This window comes from Synchiropus splendidus, chromosome 15 (assembly GCF_027744825.2).
Source record: "Synchiropus splendidus isolate RoL2022-P1 chromosome 15, RoL_Sspl_1.0, whole genome shotgun sequence".
NCBI lineage: Eukaryota > Metazoa > Chordata > Actinopteri > Syngnathiformes > Callionymidae > Synchiropus > Synchiropus splendidus.
This window is the reverse complement of record NC_071348.1, coordinates 10,578,763-10,596,277: the sequence shown is the minus strand read 5'-3', so window position 1 is coordinate 10,596,277 and position 17,515 is coordinate 10,578,763. Positions and strand designations below refer to the sequence as shown.

The window sequence follows — 17,515 nt, the reverse complement described above, 5'->3', positions numbered from 1 at the left end:
TGGAGCCTGTGATGGGAATTTAAAATCTTGTGCTCATAAGATAAAATACTGTCAGTGAGGAGGAGGAAATCTAGTATCTTCACCACCACCAGATGTCAAACTTGATGGGTCACTTCCCTGGTCCTTTCCCCTGATGCTCCTCATGTCTTCCTCCTTCCTCCCAGTGTGCCAAGTGATAGCCATGTACGACTACACGGCTGCGAATCAGGATGAGCTGAGCTTCTCCAAGGGTCAGCTGATCAGCGTCCTGGACAAGACCAACGCTGACTGGTGGAAAGGGGAAACCAATGGGGTCACAGGCCTGCTCCCCACCAACTATGTTAAAATGACCACAGAGTGCGACCCCAGCCAGAAATGTGAGTAAACCTTCACTCAGTTCCTCAAAAGTCATTCTGCAGCAAACAAACTGCCTGCGGGGGGAAGTAGAGTGAGAACACAAAAGGAATGTGATGATGTTTCTTTCGTGACTTGGTTCACTTTAGGTACAGTAGAGTCCTTACCCAGGTCGGACAACGGTAAGAGTTTTTGGAAATTGTTGAGAATCACGGGTGACCTTGAACCTCAGTTAACATCGCATTATGTACGAATGAAATCACCCAAAGTAATACATGTCGACTACATTGTGTTTCGTTGACACGTGCTGCCCCATGATATGTTGCCGGTTTCCTTGTCCTATGCACAGTAGCTCAGTTCTAAACTGTTTTCCCGTTAACATTAAGTGAAATTTAACCAAAAAAAAGAGTCTCACGGGACACGAGATGCTGGTCGGTTCCAGGCGCGCCCGTAGAGTTGGGGTGCGAGCAGAAGGTGTTCCAGTCATGAATGCTGCTGCAATGCCTGCAAAATATACAGCCCAGATTTTCCAGCATGAAGTGACCTTTTATTTACCGTAAAAGACCTAACCTATCGCCTTATTATATTATAACTGTAATTTAATAATTTTTTTATATTGACCATTTATTGAATATATTCTTAAAACTAATTTATATAGACATTGGTCATTGATAAAACTTTTTTTTATTTTCTAATTAATTATTGAATTATTATTCTTATTATTATATAATAAGTATTTTGTTTTTTGTCACTCGTCCATTGCTATGGCTGAGAACCATTTAAAAAAAATATTATTTTTACAGTTTACTAATTGTGCAATGTGGCTAGGATTAACGCAGCACTTCAGATGATAAATCAAAGTTACATAACATAATGGAGTCGAAATGTATTGCTTTAGTCTGGAGTCTGACATAATACCGTGGGACAAGACTGAATCCATTCCATGATTTGTTTGTTGAATTAAAAGCACCACCACTGGTGCTGTAAAGTCACAGTCAAGTGATTATAACAGACTTTTTTTTTTGCCAAAATCTGGATGGTGATTCCACTGTGAACTTTCAATATACCGGTACTATTTTTTTAAAAATAGCAATAATCTGAAAAAAAAATCCACATTTTGGCAAGATGGTCAACTGTATCTAAAAAGTGATCACAAATCATTGAGTTACAAAATTATTTCAATAACATTCCCCATATTTTTATGTGTTCCACTATAATCACAAATTCACTTAAATCCAACTTGTTTTGTTCAAGTCACTGAGGAGGGAGGCTGGGTGAGTGTTTCACGGGTCCACGTTGGGTCACACATATGTTTTTAATACTTGAACAAGTAAAAATGTTGACAGTAATTTTACTTAATTTTATTATCTAACAGTGTCATATGGTCTAGTATGAAGTGAAACCTGAGTGTCTTTTCCTCATGACAGAGATGCAACAGTAGCATTGACAGTCGGCAGCTTTCCAGTACATTGTGCTGTGAACAGAGAGGAGAGCAAGTCAGGAATGAGTTGGAATTATTCCCGGTGTCACTCATTAACATCTGAAATTCTTAAATCGATCCCCTGCTCGACTGACTACATTTTCAGAAGTACATTATTAATGCAACAGCATGTCGGCATTAATATTCCTGCTTTATTAATGTCTCTTCATCTGTCCTTCATCTCTCTCATCGTTCCCTCTCCTCCGCCTCATTTTTTTTTGTTTCCTCTGTAGGACAGTAACGCTGGCTTTCCTCTCTTCCCCTCCTCTTCCTCCTCTTCCTCACCCCTTCTGGCTGCCACCAGAAGCCCAGCAGTTGGCAAGAACGGCCCAGAACTGCACTTTTCCGCCTCTCTTGATTCGGATCTTCTGCGCTCCCTTTGTCATCAATTTCATGTCTATGTTTTTCCTGTTTCTAACTTTCTGTTCTGCACTCTGATGTTGAGGTTTCCGACCAGCGAGTGAAGAAACAGATGTTTTGTTTGCTGTAGTTTGAAGATTCTCTAACCTCATCGGACCAACGTTTAGAGTCTGTGTATCATTTGCTGTGTTCACTTTAGATTAAATTCCAGATAATACTTTTCTAACTCATCAGGACCTGCAAAGTAGTGAGTTTAGCGTGGCGTCCATCACTATATTTGTTAGTTAACAATAAAGTCATGTTTTGCTGCCAGGTTCCTCATGAATGAAGAATGATACACACACTGTGAACTCTCACTGTTGCTTGAACTGCTGCTAATATATGCCTTGCTTTACGGCAATCCGTCTTGTGTTCCCGTCTCGAACCGACTACTGCGATATTACCAGCAAGCGCAGTTACACAGCGAAGCCACGTTTGAAGGGCCGAGTCTTCCATCGATCTCACTCCAGCCACTTCACTCATTCACTATGCAATCACTCGCTCATAAGAGGTGCTTCTTTCCCGTCTGACCCTCCGTGTGCCGCAGCAGCGACGACGTGCCTCACTCCTGTCCGTGCATTCAGTGGACATACGAATCACAGCCTGGACAATAAAGGGAGATTTTAACACTGTAGCGTCTCCAGTGTCGGTTTGTGTGACGCCATTCTCGCGTGTGTGTGTGTGTGTGAGTTAGGGTGTGCAGACTTGATGACCCTGGACACGATGACTCCTCAGGAGAGGAAGCGGCAGGGCTACATCCATGAGCTCATCCAGACGGAGGAGACCTACGTGGAGGATCTGGAGCTGGTGCTGGAGGTGAACGACACACACATCTCAACCTTGCTTTGATAGGTGAAATTAGGTGGGTAATGAAAAGTTTTAGCCTCATCGCAGCACTTGTGTGACTGTGTGTGAAAGTTGTCCAGGTCTTGAGGTGGTTTTGTCACTGCCTGAGGTCATTCAAAAAATATCTGTAGCTTACAAGTTGCACAGTCTTTGAGATGAAAGAGGTTGGAGAAGGTCTGAATGCCCAGATTGGAGGTGTTCAAGTGAGGGGAAGACCAAGCATGAGATCAGTCGTGTCTTTGGTTGTCATGGAGATGAAAGAGCTGAGCCAAAAGATTCAGAATTTACTGGTGGACCTTCATTCCTACTCTCTTTGCTATGGCTAGACCCCCTAATAAAGAGGGAGAGTAACTCAGTCATCCAGGAGAGACTTGGAGTAGAGCACCTCTTCATTCGGCCAGCATCATCCCTGGTGAGGTATGCTGGGTGTGGCCCCCCCCTGGTTTGGGAACACCAAGGTAGTCCTCCTCCTGGTGAGAGGGAAGTCTTAGTCACGCTACTGTCCCCGCGACTCTACCTCAGAGAAGCATCTTCAACAGAACATCCAGTGACGTGAGGGTTTCCCTTCTGCTCCTGTCCAGGTGTTCCACAAGCCCATGTCTGAGTCCGGCCGCCTGACCGAAGCAGAGATGGGAGTGATCTTCGTCAACTGGAGGGAGCTCATCATGTGCAACACCAAACTGCTCAAGTAGGCACTTGAGAAACGGCTGGAGGGTGTGAGGTCCTGACCACTGGGTGACTGGGTCACTGAAGGTTTAACCTGTAACTCCTCAGCTACTTTTAAATACCCTATGTTTTCATCTGCGTGTGAGCAAACACGTCTCTGCTCACAGCTGAACTGTGTTGCAATGGAAGGGGGGCGTCTTTGCTAAGTCACAGCTAACCCCAAACCTCTTGATCTGAGGGTGACCAGGAGGTCGATGTGCTTAAGTTACAAACACTTGGCAGATAGAAATCATCTTCATCTTTGTTTTCTTCAATTTTCATGTGGTTTTTTTACCAGCTTTATCTTCCTGGTCTTCCTGACCTTCCTCTTCACATCTTTCTCTCTTCTTCATCTTTATTTTCAGCTTACTCACCTTTGTCTTCTTAATCTTCTTAGTCATCTTCCTTGTTTTCTTCATCTCATCTTTATCACCTTTTTCATCCTTGGTGTCTTGATCTTCAGCATCTGCGTCCTCACCTTGCTTAATGTCTTCATCTTCGCCATCTTTGTCTTCATCATCTTCTGTCATCTTTCTTGTCTTCTTCGACCCCATCTTCATAATTGTCATCTTCATCGTCTTCCTCATCTCATCATCTTCACCTTCTTCGTCTGATTTCTTTTCACCCCTCCGTATCTTTTTCCTCTATTCCATCTTCATCATCATCTTCCTCATCCTCTCCTCCTAAGAGCTGCCCTCTCTCCTAAAGGCTTCTTCTGACTCTTCTTCTCCCCAGAGCTCTCAGAGTCCGTAAGAAGACCGGGGGAGAGAACATGCCGGTCCAACTGATCGGGGATCTGCTGGCCTCCGAACTGGCGCACATGCAGCCTTACATCCGGTTCTGCTCCTGCCAACTCAACGCTGCCGCACTGCTGCAAAGCAAAACTCACAGCCATCCGGATTTCAAGGACTTTCTCAAGGTGGGAGGTTTGCTAAAGCCCCTGTCGGGTGACCAGTTCATCGTTTTTCTCTTGGGCCCAGCAGAAGATCGCCACTAACTACCGCTGCAAGGGAATGCCACTGTCCAGTTTCCTCCTCAAGCCCATGCAGAGGATCACACGCTACCCTCTCCTCATAAAAAACGTCTGTCAATCACACAGGTCGGACTTTCCTGGGTGACTCCGAGTGAGATTTTTTTTCCTTTTCTCCATCCACATTAGATCCTGGAGCACACACTGGAGACCCACGCAGACCATGGCCCGCTCAGAGAAGCTCTGGAGCGAGCCGAGGAGCTCTGCTCTCAGGTCAATGAGGGAGTCCGGGAGAAGGAGAACTCGGATCGACTGGAGTGGATTCAGAGCCACGTGCAGTGTGAGGGAGCTATCGAGGTGAATCTGCTCACTTTTGAATGACTCCATTAGCTCAGAGTTGATAATACTTTCTTTCCTCATCTCCTCCTCTCCCAGCACTTGGTCTTCAACTCGCTGACCAACTGCCTCGGGCCTCGTAAGCTCCTGCACAGCGGCCGCCTCTACAAAACCAAAAGCAGCCGGGAGCTCTGGTCCTTCCTCTTCAGCGACTTCCTGCTGCTCACACACAGCGCAAAGTCCTTCTCCTCCTCAGGAACGGACAAACTGTTCGGCCCCAAGACCAACATCATGCTGAAGATGTACAAAACGGTATGAGGCAGAGGATGTTTGACAGGCGTCACCTCACTAGACTTCTCTCATCGTAGCCGCTCTTCCTGAACGAAGTATTGGTGAAGATGCCTCCAGATCCGTCCAGCGACGAGCCGATATTCCATGTCTCGCACATCGATCGCGTCTACACTCTCAAGACGGAGACTTTAAATGAAAGGTACAAACCACCATTGTAGCAAGGACAACTGTCTTGAAGCTATATGACTGGAGGTTCTTGACTGTTGAGCAGGGCAGCGTGGGTCCAGAAAATCAAGTCGGCATCTGAACATTTCATTGAGACAGAGAAAAAGAGAAGAGAAAAGGCCTACCAAGGTGAAAAATAGACTATATCAAAGGGTATCAAAAACACATTGACAAGTCTTAATGGTTTCCATTTCAGCTCGCTCCCTCAAAACCAGCGGGATCGGCCGACTACTGGTCACGGTCTCGGAAGCAAAGGAGCTGAAAGCGTGCAAACCCAATGGTGCGTCTTTATTTTACCTGTGTTTACACGCCGATGGTTCTGTTCCCGTTCACCACTTTTTCCCGGCAGGCAAGAGCAATCCGTACTGCGAGCTGACGATGGGGGCGCAATGCTACACGTCTCGGCCCATCAGCGACACCCTGAATCCCAAGTGGAACTTCAACTGCCAGTTCTTCATCAAAGACCTGTACCAGGACGTCCTGTGTATCACTGTGTTCGAGAAGGACCAGTTCTCGCCAGACGGTCAGTCCAAACACACCAAAGCGTACACACGTTTCAGCAACATCAGAGGAGACATTTTTGGGTCTGATTTAACAGATTTTCTGGGCCGCACCGAAGTCCCGGTGGCCACCATTAAGAAGGAGATGGAGAGCAAAGGCGCAGCGAACCGGCACCTTCTCCTGCACGAGGTTCCCACCGGTGAAGTTTGGGTCAAACTGGACTTACAGCTGTACGAGCCGAGCAAGTGAGAGCTGGCATCAGACTCCTGCTCCACCATAGAGCCTATTCACAATGCCAACTGCAGACGTTAATATTGTTGAAAAGAATCAGAAAATTTAAAACATTTTTACATCTTTTTTTCCCTTTTTGAGATCAAACTTGATGTGTGCAGTGCTTCCAAAGCAGCTGGTAAATGCTGTTTTTTTCTTCACTGTCCTGCACCAGACGTCAAAAACGAGACCACCATTCAATAAAGTCTCTGAACCTTGCAGTTTAATTGAGTCTTTGTGGACCTGGAATGCGCTAAGAGAAGAGTTGTGGTATTGTCTGAGGAAGTCTGGAGTGGTGCGGGCCAGGTGTGAGACAGTGGTGAGGTGTGCTGCAGGTGGAACAGAGGAGTTCAAGGTGGAGGTGGGAAGGCACCAAGGCCAAGCTCTGAGCCCCTTCTTGTTTGCCATGGTGAGGGACAGGTTGACAGATGAGGTTAGACAAGAAGCCCCTTGGACGATGATGTTTGCTGATGACATTGTGATCTGTGGTGAGAGCAGGGAGCAAGTGGAAGTTAGAGAGGTGGAGGTGTGACTTAGAAAGGACAGGAATGAAGGTTAGCCGCAGAAAGACGGAATACATGTGTGTGAATGAGAGGGAGCCAAGTGGACAGGTGAAGTTACAGGATGCAGAGATGAAGAAGATGGGGGGGTTGAAGTACTGAGGCTCAACTGCCCATGGTCATGGAGTGTGTGAGAAAGAGGTGAAGAAGCGGGTGCAGGCAGGATGGAATCATTGGAGAAGAGTGTCAGGTGTGGTGTGTGACAAAAGGGTGTCGGCAAGGATGAAAGGGAAAGTGTCCAAAAGGGTGGTGAGGCCAGCAATGTTGTATGGTTGGGAAACAGTGGCACTGAGGAAAAGGCAGGAGGCAGAGCTGGAGGTAGCAGAGATGAAGATGCTGAGCTTCTTTCTGGGAGTGAGCAGGATGGATAGGATCAGGAAGCAGTAGATCAGAGGGACAGGACATGTGGTCAGGTGTTTAGGAGACCAAGTCAGAGAGGCTAGATGGAGATGGTTTGGACATGTACAGAGGAGAGAGAGCCAGTACATTGGTAGATGAAGATGTTGAGGTTGGACCTGCCAGGCAGAAGGTGGAGAGGAAGACCAAAGAGGAGATTGATGGAGGTGGTGAAGGAGAACATGAGGTTTGTAGGTTTGAGAGAAGAGGAGGCAGAGGACAGGGGGAGATGGAGGAAGATGATCCGCTGTGGCCACCCCTGAAGGGAGAAGCCCAAAGAGAAAGAAGAAGAAGAGGAATAAGTGAACACTTATTTGTAGTTCTGGTTGCTTACAGCAGGGGGTGCGCTTGCCACCTATTTCTGGCCACACTTGAACATGACCCCTTCTAGACATGGGGTCTCTGGCACAAGCGTTTAAAAACATGTCTTTGCAACACAACCCGTTGGTTCTGGCAGTGAGTCTGGGAGACGGTGTCCTCTTTGATGTACGTGTTAATCCAGTTAAACTGGCTGCATTGACCTTCGGTTTCGCTTCACTGTAATTGCACAAAAGTATGAGGACGGAATTTGAAACCAGGCTCGAGCTCATCGTGCAACAAGGTGGACTGCACTCCAGACCAGATGGATTGGATGACTTGGATTTTCATGATCTGGATTCTCTGCTTTATTGACGGTAAGAAGAGCTCTTGATTTGACTGGGGAAGTAAAGCGAAAACCTCCAGATGAGGAGGAGATGAGTCTTCCCCTGAGGGTTTCAGGATCAGAGAGGAGTGGAACTCTGGTGTGAGACGATTCAGGGTGAACTAGGTTAAACTCATGTTGACACCTAGAGGTGCAAGGCCTGCTTAATGTCAGGAATTAAGTGCGTAAAGAAGGGGCGGGGCTTCCCTGGATTAAAAAAAAAAAATCACAGCTTGCCGTCCCTTGCTTTCTTTCTGGTGCCGGCTGCAGGACCGAAGGAGACCACATGGATTGGTGGACGTGGTTGGCAGCCAGCATTGTCCTTCTCTGGATTTTTTGCTTCATCGACGGTAAGAGGAAGAAGCAAGGGGCTAGTTAGACGGAAAGGCCTGAAGACCAGCCGAATGTTCCTTCTTTAGCAGAGCGTTTGAGGCTCTGCTGACCTCTTGACCTTGCTAACTCAGTCCGAATGGTAGGGCGGTTAAGACACGATATGTGTCATGATAGTTTGTGTTGTGTCACAAAGGTCCTGTGTGATATTCAGTTATGCAACGGGCTGGATCCCTGCGTGTGTTTGGGCGAGATCTCAGCTCCCACAGGGCCTAAAGAGACTGTAATCCAGTTGCAGACGTTGTTTGTAATGGCTGGTGACATTAGCTCCGGAGTTAAATTAGACTTTATCTGACCCCGTCACTCTCTGATCCCCAGGCAACGCCGTGCTGGAGCTGCGACTCCTCTTCCATGCCTTGACCAAAGCTGCTTGTCACCTGTACCTGGCACTGCTCCCGCTGCGCAGAGCGGTCACCCACTTTGTCGACTGCACTCGGTACTGGATCAACAAGTACCAGCAGCCGCCCTGCCTGCAGAGCTACCAGAACCATGACCACCCGCTCGGCCGGAAAGGCGCCCTGCACTTCCTGGAGGGGATGTGCGTGGTGTGCGAGACGGTGCCCAACCTGATGGGGGCGCTGCTGAGCGTGGGCTCCGCCTTCTGCCACCTGATGCAGGCTGGATTCTACATTCTAGCCGCCACGCTACGAACGATCCAGGTCAACGTGTTTTCGCAGATGAACGGCGAGAGGGAGCGATGGGACAGGGAGCGGCTCCGGGCCAAGGAGGGCGAGAAGAAGCTGAATTCCAAAGTGCTGGAATACATCTCTGTGTTCTGTCAAGACCCCGTCAGCGCCCTGCGCATCAAGGTCGATGTGCCACCTGTTTACAGATAAACACCCACACGGATCCGACACACTCCTTACATTTTGACCGAGATAGTTGTGGGTATCGTCCCGGCGCCTGCTGACCACTAGTGATGGCTAGATGAGGCATCATGAAACAGAAGTGCAGGGTCGATGAAACAGTGTTCTAATTTTCAGAGGCTACTAGATGGCGCTCTTGCTTTAGAAATGATGCGAGTTTTCAAGTTCAAACATTTTAGAGCAGAAAGTGCCATCTGGTGGCCTCTGAAAACCAGGGCACTGTTTCATGAAGCCTCACCTACGCATCACTACTGACCATACTTTAGAGGCCTTTTATCTGTTAAGGGTTGATGGCTCTGAGTTCTGATGCTGCTCTCTCTGGAATCAAATCAAACACATGTCGTTCATTGAAGGAAGCGATTTCTAACCTTTTCTGTCTGTGGTGCATTATTTTACTGACGGATGTTCTGAAAATAAAGGACTTTGAGAATCTGCTAGGTCTTTTGTATATTGGTGAGAGGCGTTCAAGCAGACTGCTGGGCTTCACTCTGCTTTTTTAAGTTGAAAAACAATTGACTGTTTCAGTTCAAAACCCAGGATTTTCTTTCTCTTTGCTCATTTTCCTACTGCTAGCATCCAGCCAGAGGACGTGTAAATCCTTGGGTTAAAGCTAGTGATGGAATGATGAGGCTTCATGAAATGGTGTCCTTGTTTCCAGAGGCCACCAGATGGCACTCTATGCTCTAAACTGTTAGGTTTTGAACAACCGTTTCAATGAAACCTCAAATAATTTTTCAACCAACAGCACCCCCTATTGAGCTCTAAAAATGAGGGCACTGTTTCATGAAGCCTCATAAGCACATCCCGATCTGCAGATGTAGCCCCTTAAACGCGATGGCGACACAGCTCGATACATCCATCAAAAGTGGACTCATCCAAATTGAACTTTGGCCCTCAGTCCCCAGGCAGGCAGGATTTATGCCCTGGAATCCAGCAGCAAGATCAAGTTCGACCTCGCTGCTACCCCTTTGAACACGGGTACGGGTCACCGGTTGCCCTCCCGTGACCTCTTTATCCATGATGTTCCGTCCTGATCCACTTCATACTCCTTGGATCAATACCAGTCCTGAGATTTTCACCCGAGTCCACGTCGTGAGCCGAACACAGACTTTAAACAGCATCAAGCTAAGGCTAGTTTTTTTTTCTTCTTAAAGCAAAGTTTCACTTTCCTCATTCATTGTTGATATCCATAGTCTCTTCTCTCTAAAAGAATAAAAAAGACAGTCTGTTGAACATATATTGAATTTAATTGAAATATACATCGGTTGTAATCCATCTCAAGAAGATCTCCTTACAACCCGGTGTCACCGCGACACTCCTCTTGGCTAAACTCTGACAGTCTCGTCTGGACTGGGCCTATAAGGCTTTAAAGGTCAAAGGTGAAATTGTGTGTTTAAAACCACGGGACACTAGTATTGCTAACATAACAAGGAAGAAATCGCTAAGGTTGCAGCCCTCGGCTAACTGTCTATGACTCACTAGCGTACTAGCTTATAGCTAGCAAAGGTTTGATGGCTATGTCAGGAGGTGGATCCAGGTGGATCCAGGAGGTGGACGGGTTCTAGCAGAGACTACAGTCTTGCGTCAGGTGCGGCCTGAAGAGTCTGCGGGGGGATTTTCCCAGCTGCAGGAAGAGAGAGCACATGTCAGCTAACTCGCCCGGAAAGAGGGTTTAAACTTTATAGACTTACAGAGCACGTCTCTAATTCTTCTGACGGCCGACGTGTCGACCCTGTACTCACTCCGCTCGGACCTGCCATCACAAATCAGGGCCGTGATCGTGCCGCGGCGCAGGTACTGCCGGAGCTAATCTCATTACTCACGGCCGCAGCTTTGTCACGGCCTCCAGCCGCCTCAGCGCCGACAGGGCGTTTTTGTGTGCGTCGGATGAGAGCGCCTCGTACGTGCCCAGCTCACCTGGGAGGAACCAGCGACAGGTGCTTGAGCGTGGAAGTCACATGGCGCCGTCTTGACTTACCGGAGAGGATGAGCTTCGTCGCCAGACTCCGCACAGCAGGGAGCAGCGTTTTGTCGGAGAGTTGCTGACCTCCTCCTTCACACAGATACCTCAACATCACCTGGACACCAACATGAGTTCTCAAGACCAATAAGTCAATAAGCAACCAGTTAAGCATCATGGGCTCAAACTAGTTGGATGCTTTAGGACTGACTTTTTTGTCGCTCAACAGCATGTTTTCAACAGCTACTAGTGGTTTCACAGCAGGTCAGACGACGGAAACATTCCCAAGCTAGCGTCAAGATGCGTTTTATCCATGAGGGGACATGACCAGCAGACGTCCGCACATGAGGGCAATCACTCAGACTGACACTCAGGAGCGGGAGACGGATGAGCTTCTCTCTAAGACGCGTCCACTCTGCCTCCCTTCATTTACACAGCTTGTCGCTGTGTCAGAGGGATTCAAGGTTGGTTGAGCTCGCGACTTGCTCTTCAACTGGGCCGCAACATGATGCATGGACGAGGCAACAGCATTAACTGATGGATGGGCTCAGACAGTGATTCTCAACTGCTGGGTGCGGAGCCAAAAGTGGGTCAGTCGGCAGTCGGAAACAATACTCCGCGACTATTGTTTTGTGGTATTTTCATTTTTGGAAGCATTTTCCTCCTAATTATTGTTGTTGTTTTATTGTATTTATTTAAATGTATATACTGTATATGATTTTTTTAGAAGTACTTTCAACTTTATTTAAAAAAAATGTATATATATATATTATGTATAGATCACTTTTTAACAATACAAAATGTAATATATTATATTATATCTCTAAAAAAAGAAATAATAGATGTATTATTTCTTTTTTTAGAGGTACTTTCATCTTTACTAAAAATGTTTATATATGTATGTATATTTTTTTATTTAATTTTTTAAGTACTTCAAAAAAGCATATATATATATATATATATATATGCTTTTTTAGAAGTACTTTCATCTTTATTAAAAATATTTTTATTTAAATATATATTATGTATATTTCTTTTTTTAACAATATAAAATGTAATAAATTAACAAATTGTAATACATTTCAGAGGTATCTTTCATCATATATGTATATTATATATATAAGTATATAGATATAGATATAGATATAGATATAGATATAGATATAGATATAGATATATATAGTCCCAAAATGAATAAGAAATATATATATAAATAAAAAATATATAAATATATATTTCTTTTTCATTTTTAGAGGTATTTAAGATACAGATAAAAACAATTATATATTTTTTCTTAATACTGGTTTATCAATAAGCCACCTCATAAGACTGGATGAAGGGCAGCAGAAGTGACCGCAGGAAGTGCAACACCTCCCCACCGGCGTCTGACACAGTAAGTTCTTGACCCTTGATCTCCAGAGCTGCACATTTCTTCAGGAGAAGACAGGCCTCGTCGAAGTCCTGAGAGGGAGATGAACATTCATGTCCACAAGCTCTTCAGAATCTGTGAGGTTTTCTGAGAGCATAGCTCACCTGCGAAGCTTGGCCAGGAATGAAGATGAACTCTGCGGAGAAGACATGCTGGAGGAAGCAGAAGAAGGCGAAGATCTCATCTGGAACAGCCCACGTTAGAAGACTGAATTTGTCTGGTTGTTGGCGCGTGGCGTCACTTGCCTCTCCTCGTGCTCTCTGTCACCCGCATGGCCGTGGCGAGCAGAGCAGGCCGGACGAACACATGCATGGACTGGTTCCGGTACGAGGCCAACATCAGCAAAGGCACCGCGGTCCGGATCACCCGCTCCTCAGGGCTGGCTGGGCACTTCGGTGTGGGCTCCTCCTCTGCAGCCAAGGACACGTGCCCTGCTCTGTGCTGAACTGTGGAGTGGTGAAGGGCCAAGCTGGAGGTCACGACCTCAGAGTCAGGGACTTGCGCTGGGGAATGTGTCACACATAATGAATAGATGTCAAAGGTTGTAAAGTGAGATGGTTTAGAGGGGTCTTCTGAGGAGACGACGTCAGGACGGCAATAATCCTCCAAAGGTTTCTGGCAGCTTACCTTCATCTAATCTGTCTGATCTACCTCTGCGTGGGCTAAGACCGAACGCGCTCCCCTACTCACTCACACTCGTGGATTAGCGCCCTCTCCTGGACGGGCGACAGTATAACACTGAAGAGAACTTCCTCCACATCACGCCTTTCTGATTCTGCACTACATTTCCACATATAACAATTACACAGAATAGAGAGAATCCCAGATGAATCCCCTCTTAAATGTGCTTTGATTCTCTTATATATTTGAATTTACTTTCCAAGTAGCAGTGCCAATTCAAGAAAAAAAAAAGATAACATTTAATTGCACTTCAGATTTTTCTTATGGGAAAAACATATATTTAAAAAAATGTTGGTACGAGTTAAATCATAATTTCTAGATCTATTCAGTACAAAAAAAGTCCTTAAAATTAGATGTAAAATGTTTAAAAAATAGTGGCGATTACAATTGACTTTGTGGGACATAAGAAAACTATTTTCCAATAGTGAAACATGTATGAAATATAATTTAAAAAAATAATAAAAGTGTTAAAAGTGTTTTTTTTTTTCATGATTTTTCAGTAGAGTAAACCTAAGGATGATTCCTTCCTGAAACCCACCGGGCCAGTTCAGCTGCGCTCCAAGATCCAGGGCCAGCTTCTTGAGCCAGAGGGTCTTCTCCATCAGCTGGTGCCAGGGCAGACCCTCACCAGCGAGGACTGCGGTGGGAGTCTGCAGCAGCACATGCGCCATGAGGGACCAGGGGCTGATCCAAGACGCGCCTTCCTGAGTTCGAAGCACCAGATGAGCCAACCAGCTCACACAGGCCTGCGCCTCCAGAGAGGGCCTCTGAGGGAGATCTCTACAGTGAGAGCACAAAAGAGGACGCAGGCTTTTACATTTCCGATGTGATTTAAACAGATTCTAACACATGAAAAACTTCCAACCTCGGTGTGAGGTTGTACTGCCAGCGGCTGATCCTTCCATAACACAGCTCTCTGACAGAGAGAGGGCGACAGAAAGTCACATGCATGCAGCCGTAGTCTTCCTCCAAGACTCCAGTGGCCTTCAGCAGGCCCTGCCCGGCCAACATAAGAGCGTCAGTTCAAAACATCACAACCATATACATGTGAGCGACGCACTCTGGTGCTCTCTTTAGGTTTCGGGACCCCCAGTAGCTCATGAGCCAGCAGGGATTCCTCCAGGACGCGGTCGTAGCTGATGCTGATGGGCACCAGCGTCACGTCATACACCTCCCCTTTGAAGAAGGGCTCCAGCACCATGTGCATCATTCCTGTCAGAGAGCAGGAGTGGAATATAAAGAGGCTCAAACTGAGGCTCATTCTCAAGAGAAGCGCTGCTTTCAAAAGCCACATGTTTAGAACGGTTCCACCCCTGCTGGGACACAACTGAGAAACAACAAGCAACGCAGCAGTCAGCTGAGTCTGAAAAATGATGAATGTAACAGACGAGTAATGCAAATTTACACCGATTTGTCGAAATACAAAGAAAATTGAATACATTTTTTTCAAATGAAATTTTTATATATTAAAATGTTATATTTGCGTAATGTTATAATAATGTTAAATATATATATGAACAAATTTGATTCAGACTTTTGTTACTTTATTTTATTTTTTATTTATTTCTACATATGTATATATATATAATATATATATAACATTATAATAGTAGTACATGGATATATATAAGTGATTATAACTCAAATTTAAGAGTTCTGGTTGAGGCTAGCCATTTGTTTTGGATGGTAGGGTTGAGAGTGAGATGCCGGGGAAAGCATGAAAGTAAATAAAATGTTGCCACAAAACATAAAAACATTGGCTGGTGTGTGTGTATTTAGCTTATCTATATTAGAGAGGACCAATTTTTGGGAAAACACCTCCTTGTGAGAACTTTTATGAATGGTTATGAATGTGAGTGTGTCATTCTCACAGACATTCTTACAGCCATCTTTTACGACTCCTACAAAACAAACAACAAACTACCCCATCCTTAGATCGAGCCAAACAAAACCAAGATTTTTTTTTTTTTTCGTAGCTTCACGCACCCAGTTTCGGTGTCAGAGACTTCAGCGCTCGACTCCGATAACCTTCCACGTAAAACTCAAGGGGAGCACATCCTCTCTAAAAACAGAGATATGACAGTGTATTAACCATGTTTCGCTCCAGCTCAGATGATAAACCCGCCTTACCCGCACCAACACCTTGACGTATTCGGACAGCACAGCCCAGTAGAGCTTATCGGCGCCGATGTCCCGGCGTATGAAGAAAGCTCCAGAGCGACGCAGGATCTCCCCCACAACCTTCATCCCTGCCAAAGCTTCACGATTGAAGGAGGAAAACAGTGAGTCCTGATTCAGAGACCACGTTGTTTTAATGGAGTAGATACTTGCGAATTCCTGCTGCGATGACAGGAACTGGGAGGTCGTAGGTGAACAGAATGTAGGAGATGATTAAAAAGTCCACGTAGCTCCTGTGGTTGGGCATCAGGATGACTGGACTCTCTTGAATGGCTTGTTGCAGCTGGTGAAAACAACAGTTCTTTAATAGGTCAGAAGTCATGTGTCGCTATGTGTTGAGTCCCAAAATATGAATGATACCATGCTGAGTCCCTCCATATTGATGTAGATGTTGCTGAAGAGTCGCTTGACGACTTTAGTGAGCGTGAAGGCCATCAGCCGGATGCAGCGCAGCTGGAGATTCTGAGACATTTCCTCCAAAATCCCTCTTGCAGAGACTTTGAGCTCCTCCGTTGCTACACCCGTTTCTGCCGCAATCTGAGGAGAGAGACGGACTGAGAGTCATACTTTTGAACTGAAGTATCAAAAGCTCCCGAGGAGTGAATCTCTGAACAAGACGAAAAGTAGACTTGGTCTGTTGCCATAAATAAATTGTTGAAGTTGAAAGTCACATGACTTTTGTGTCCCGGCTTCAGTGAATGTTGATGTAAAAATATATTGTTTATGTCCCATATAATATGACGCTGCAGGCCAGTGAACACTACCTCACCTCCTTCATGACGTATCGGAGGTTCTGTGAATCCAGCACAGCTTCGTTGATCTCCGCTGGGGAGCAGGATGAAGCGTCTTTGTAAGGTTGGGGGTTGTAAGTGCGAAGGGCATGGCCAAGGTCACTGCTGCTCCTCCTTTCCTCCAGAAGATCCACAAAGTACTGACCACTGTTCAAGCCAGTGCAGCTGGACTCCAAGAACTGAAGGTTGGGTTTCAACAAGACGCAAAGTCAAGGACTTTTACTGATAAAGAAAGCCAGACGAAACCTTCAAAACAACCATCAGAGCCTCAGGAGTTTTCACATGGGGAAAAGAAAGCAATATGAGGCTGGGATGGAAAAATGAAGAAATCGAGAAGTGTTATAAAATAACAAGGGTCATCACTTTTTCTATCCAATTCTACATCACTGGTGTATCACTGGTGTTATCACAATAGAAGCGCATGTTTAAAAACGTATAAATCTCCAGTTTAGAGTGTAAAAAAGTGTGTGAACAGGTCACAGTGGCCCCGATCTCAGTGGTTTATCAGCAGCAAGCTTTGCACTCTGACCAGTTAACACCGGCTGCTATGAAGCAACTTACTGAAAGCAGGTCATAATGTAGGAATAACACTATGAAACTTTACAAGACTAGAACTTACCGTCCCCGGCATGATTTCATGCAGGAAGCACTAGATGCTTTTCCACAGCTTTCGTTTTCCTTTGCTCCGGTTCTGTTGGCTCACAGGAGCGTGCAGAGAGGCCTGGCCTTAACAGGTCTGGAGACTCCTCCTGCATTCAGCCAAGCGCAGACGTTCGTCCTCCAGTAACCCCGCGGCTCATTTACATGACAATCCTGGTGGAGGAGAACCGTGAAAACACCGCTCTAGTGGGAAAACAACCCATTCATTTACAGAAAAACTAACCGGAGTATGACTATACAACGAACACGCAACAGCAAATATATTCTTTATGTATCTGTATGATTGTGTTTCCTATATAAAGACGTCTTTTAGGTATGTGTCTAGGTACATTATTTTATCATACTAAATTGTGGCTGAAGCAGACTGTTTGCAGTCTTCAAATCTGGCGACTTTATTAAATCTATTTGTTGTTTAGATAAATTATTATGACACAATCACATCTAGCAGTTAATCTCTTGTTATTTATTAACACACAGTCTCTATCATTTATTAACACAGTCACAGACCAAGTAGTCAGATTTATAGTTTCAAAATTTAAAATTTTACATACCAATGAGTATTTTCA

The 17,515-nt window shown here is 45.5% G+C and overlaps 2 protein-coding genes across 3 annotated transcripts in view; one reads left to right on the top strand and one right to left on the bottom strand.

Annotated features, from left to right (window-relative positions):
* Positions 1-6,337, top strand: part of itsn2a (intersectin 2a) — a 28,416-nt gene extending 22,079 nt beyond the window's left edge. For both annotated transcript variants that reach the window (XM_053887138.1, XM_053887137.1), the window contains 12 exons: positions 165-356; positions 2,907-3,028; positions 3,640-3,746; positions 4,499-4,682; positions 4,747-4,845; positions 4,923-5,090; positions 5,169-5,381; positions 5,438-5,559; positions 5,632-5,714; positions 5,782-5,865; positions 5,935-6,108; positions 6,184-6,337. In XM_053887138.1, coding sequence (XP_053743113.1) covers positions 165-356; positions 2,907-3,028; positions 3,640-3,746; positions 4,499-4,682; positions 4,747-4,845; positions 4,923-5,090; positions 5,169-5,381; positions 5,438-5,559; positions 5,632-5,714; positions 5,782-5,865; positions 5,935-6,108; positions 6,184-6,335 — 1,700 coding nt within the window. In that variant the 3' untranslated portion in view covers positions 6,336-6,337. The remainder of the gene's footprint in view (positions 1-164; positions 357-2,906; positions 3,029-3,639; positions 3,747-4,498; positions 4,683-4,746; positions 4,846-4,922; positions 5,091-5,168; positions 5,382-5,437; positions 5,560-5,631; positions 5,715-5,781; positions 5,866-5,934; positions 6,109-6,183) is intronic.
* A 4,130-nt stretch (positions 6,338-10,467) lies between these two features.
* On the bottom strand, positions 10,468-17,036 carry gnpat2 (glyceronephosphate O-acyltransferase 2). Its single transcript, XM_053887139.1, has 16 exons — positions 16,909-17,036; positions 16,268-16,468; positions 15,859-16,035; positions 15,652-15,781; positions 15,451-15,578; positions 15,307-15,382; positions 14,381-14,532; positions 14,186-14,316; positions 13,859-14,100; positions 12,885-13,142; positions 12,744-12,823; positions 12,531-12,671; positions 11,229-11,328; positions 11,074-11,167; positions 10,942-11,003; positions 10,468-10,874 (listed from the first exon to the last, which is right to left on the bottom strand). The coding sequence occupies exons 1-16, from the start codon at positions 16,918-16,920 to the stop codon at positions 10,822-10,824; spliced, it is 2,037 nt and encodes a 678-aa protein (XP_053743114.1). The 5' UTR covers positions 16,921-17,036; the 3' UTR covers positions 10,468-10,821.
* Positions 17,037-17,515: the final 479 nt, after the last annotated feature.

Bases quoted from the DNA above. Each gene is read 5' to 3' on its own strand.
- gnpat2 (XM_053887139.1), bottom strand. The intron at 15,579-15,651 runs GCAAGTATCTAC...TCAATCGTGAAG, and splicing joins TGTCATCGCAGCAGGAATTC to CTTTGGCAGGGATGAAGGTT. The intron at 11,168-11,228 runs GTAAGTCAAGAC...GGTTCCTCCCAG, and splicing joins GACGAAGCTCATCCTCTCCG to GTGAGCTGGGCACGTACGAG.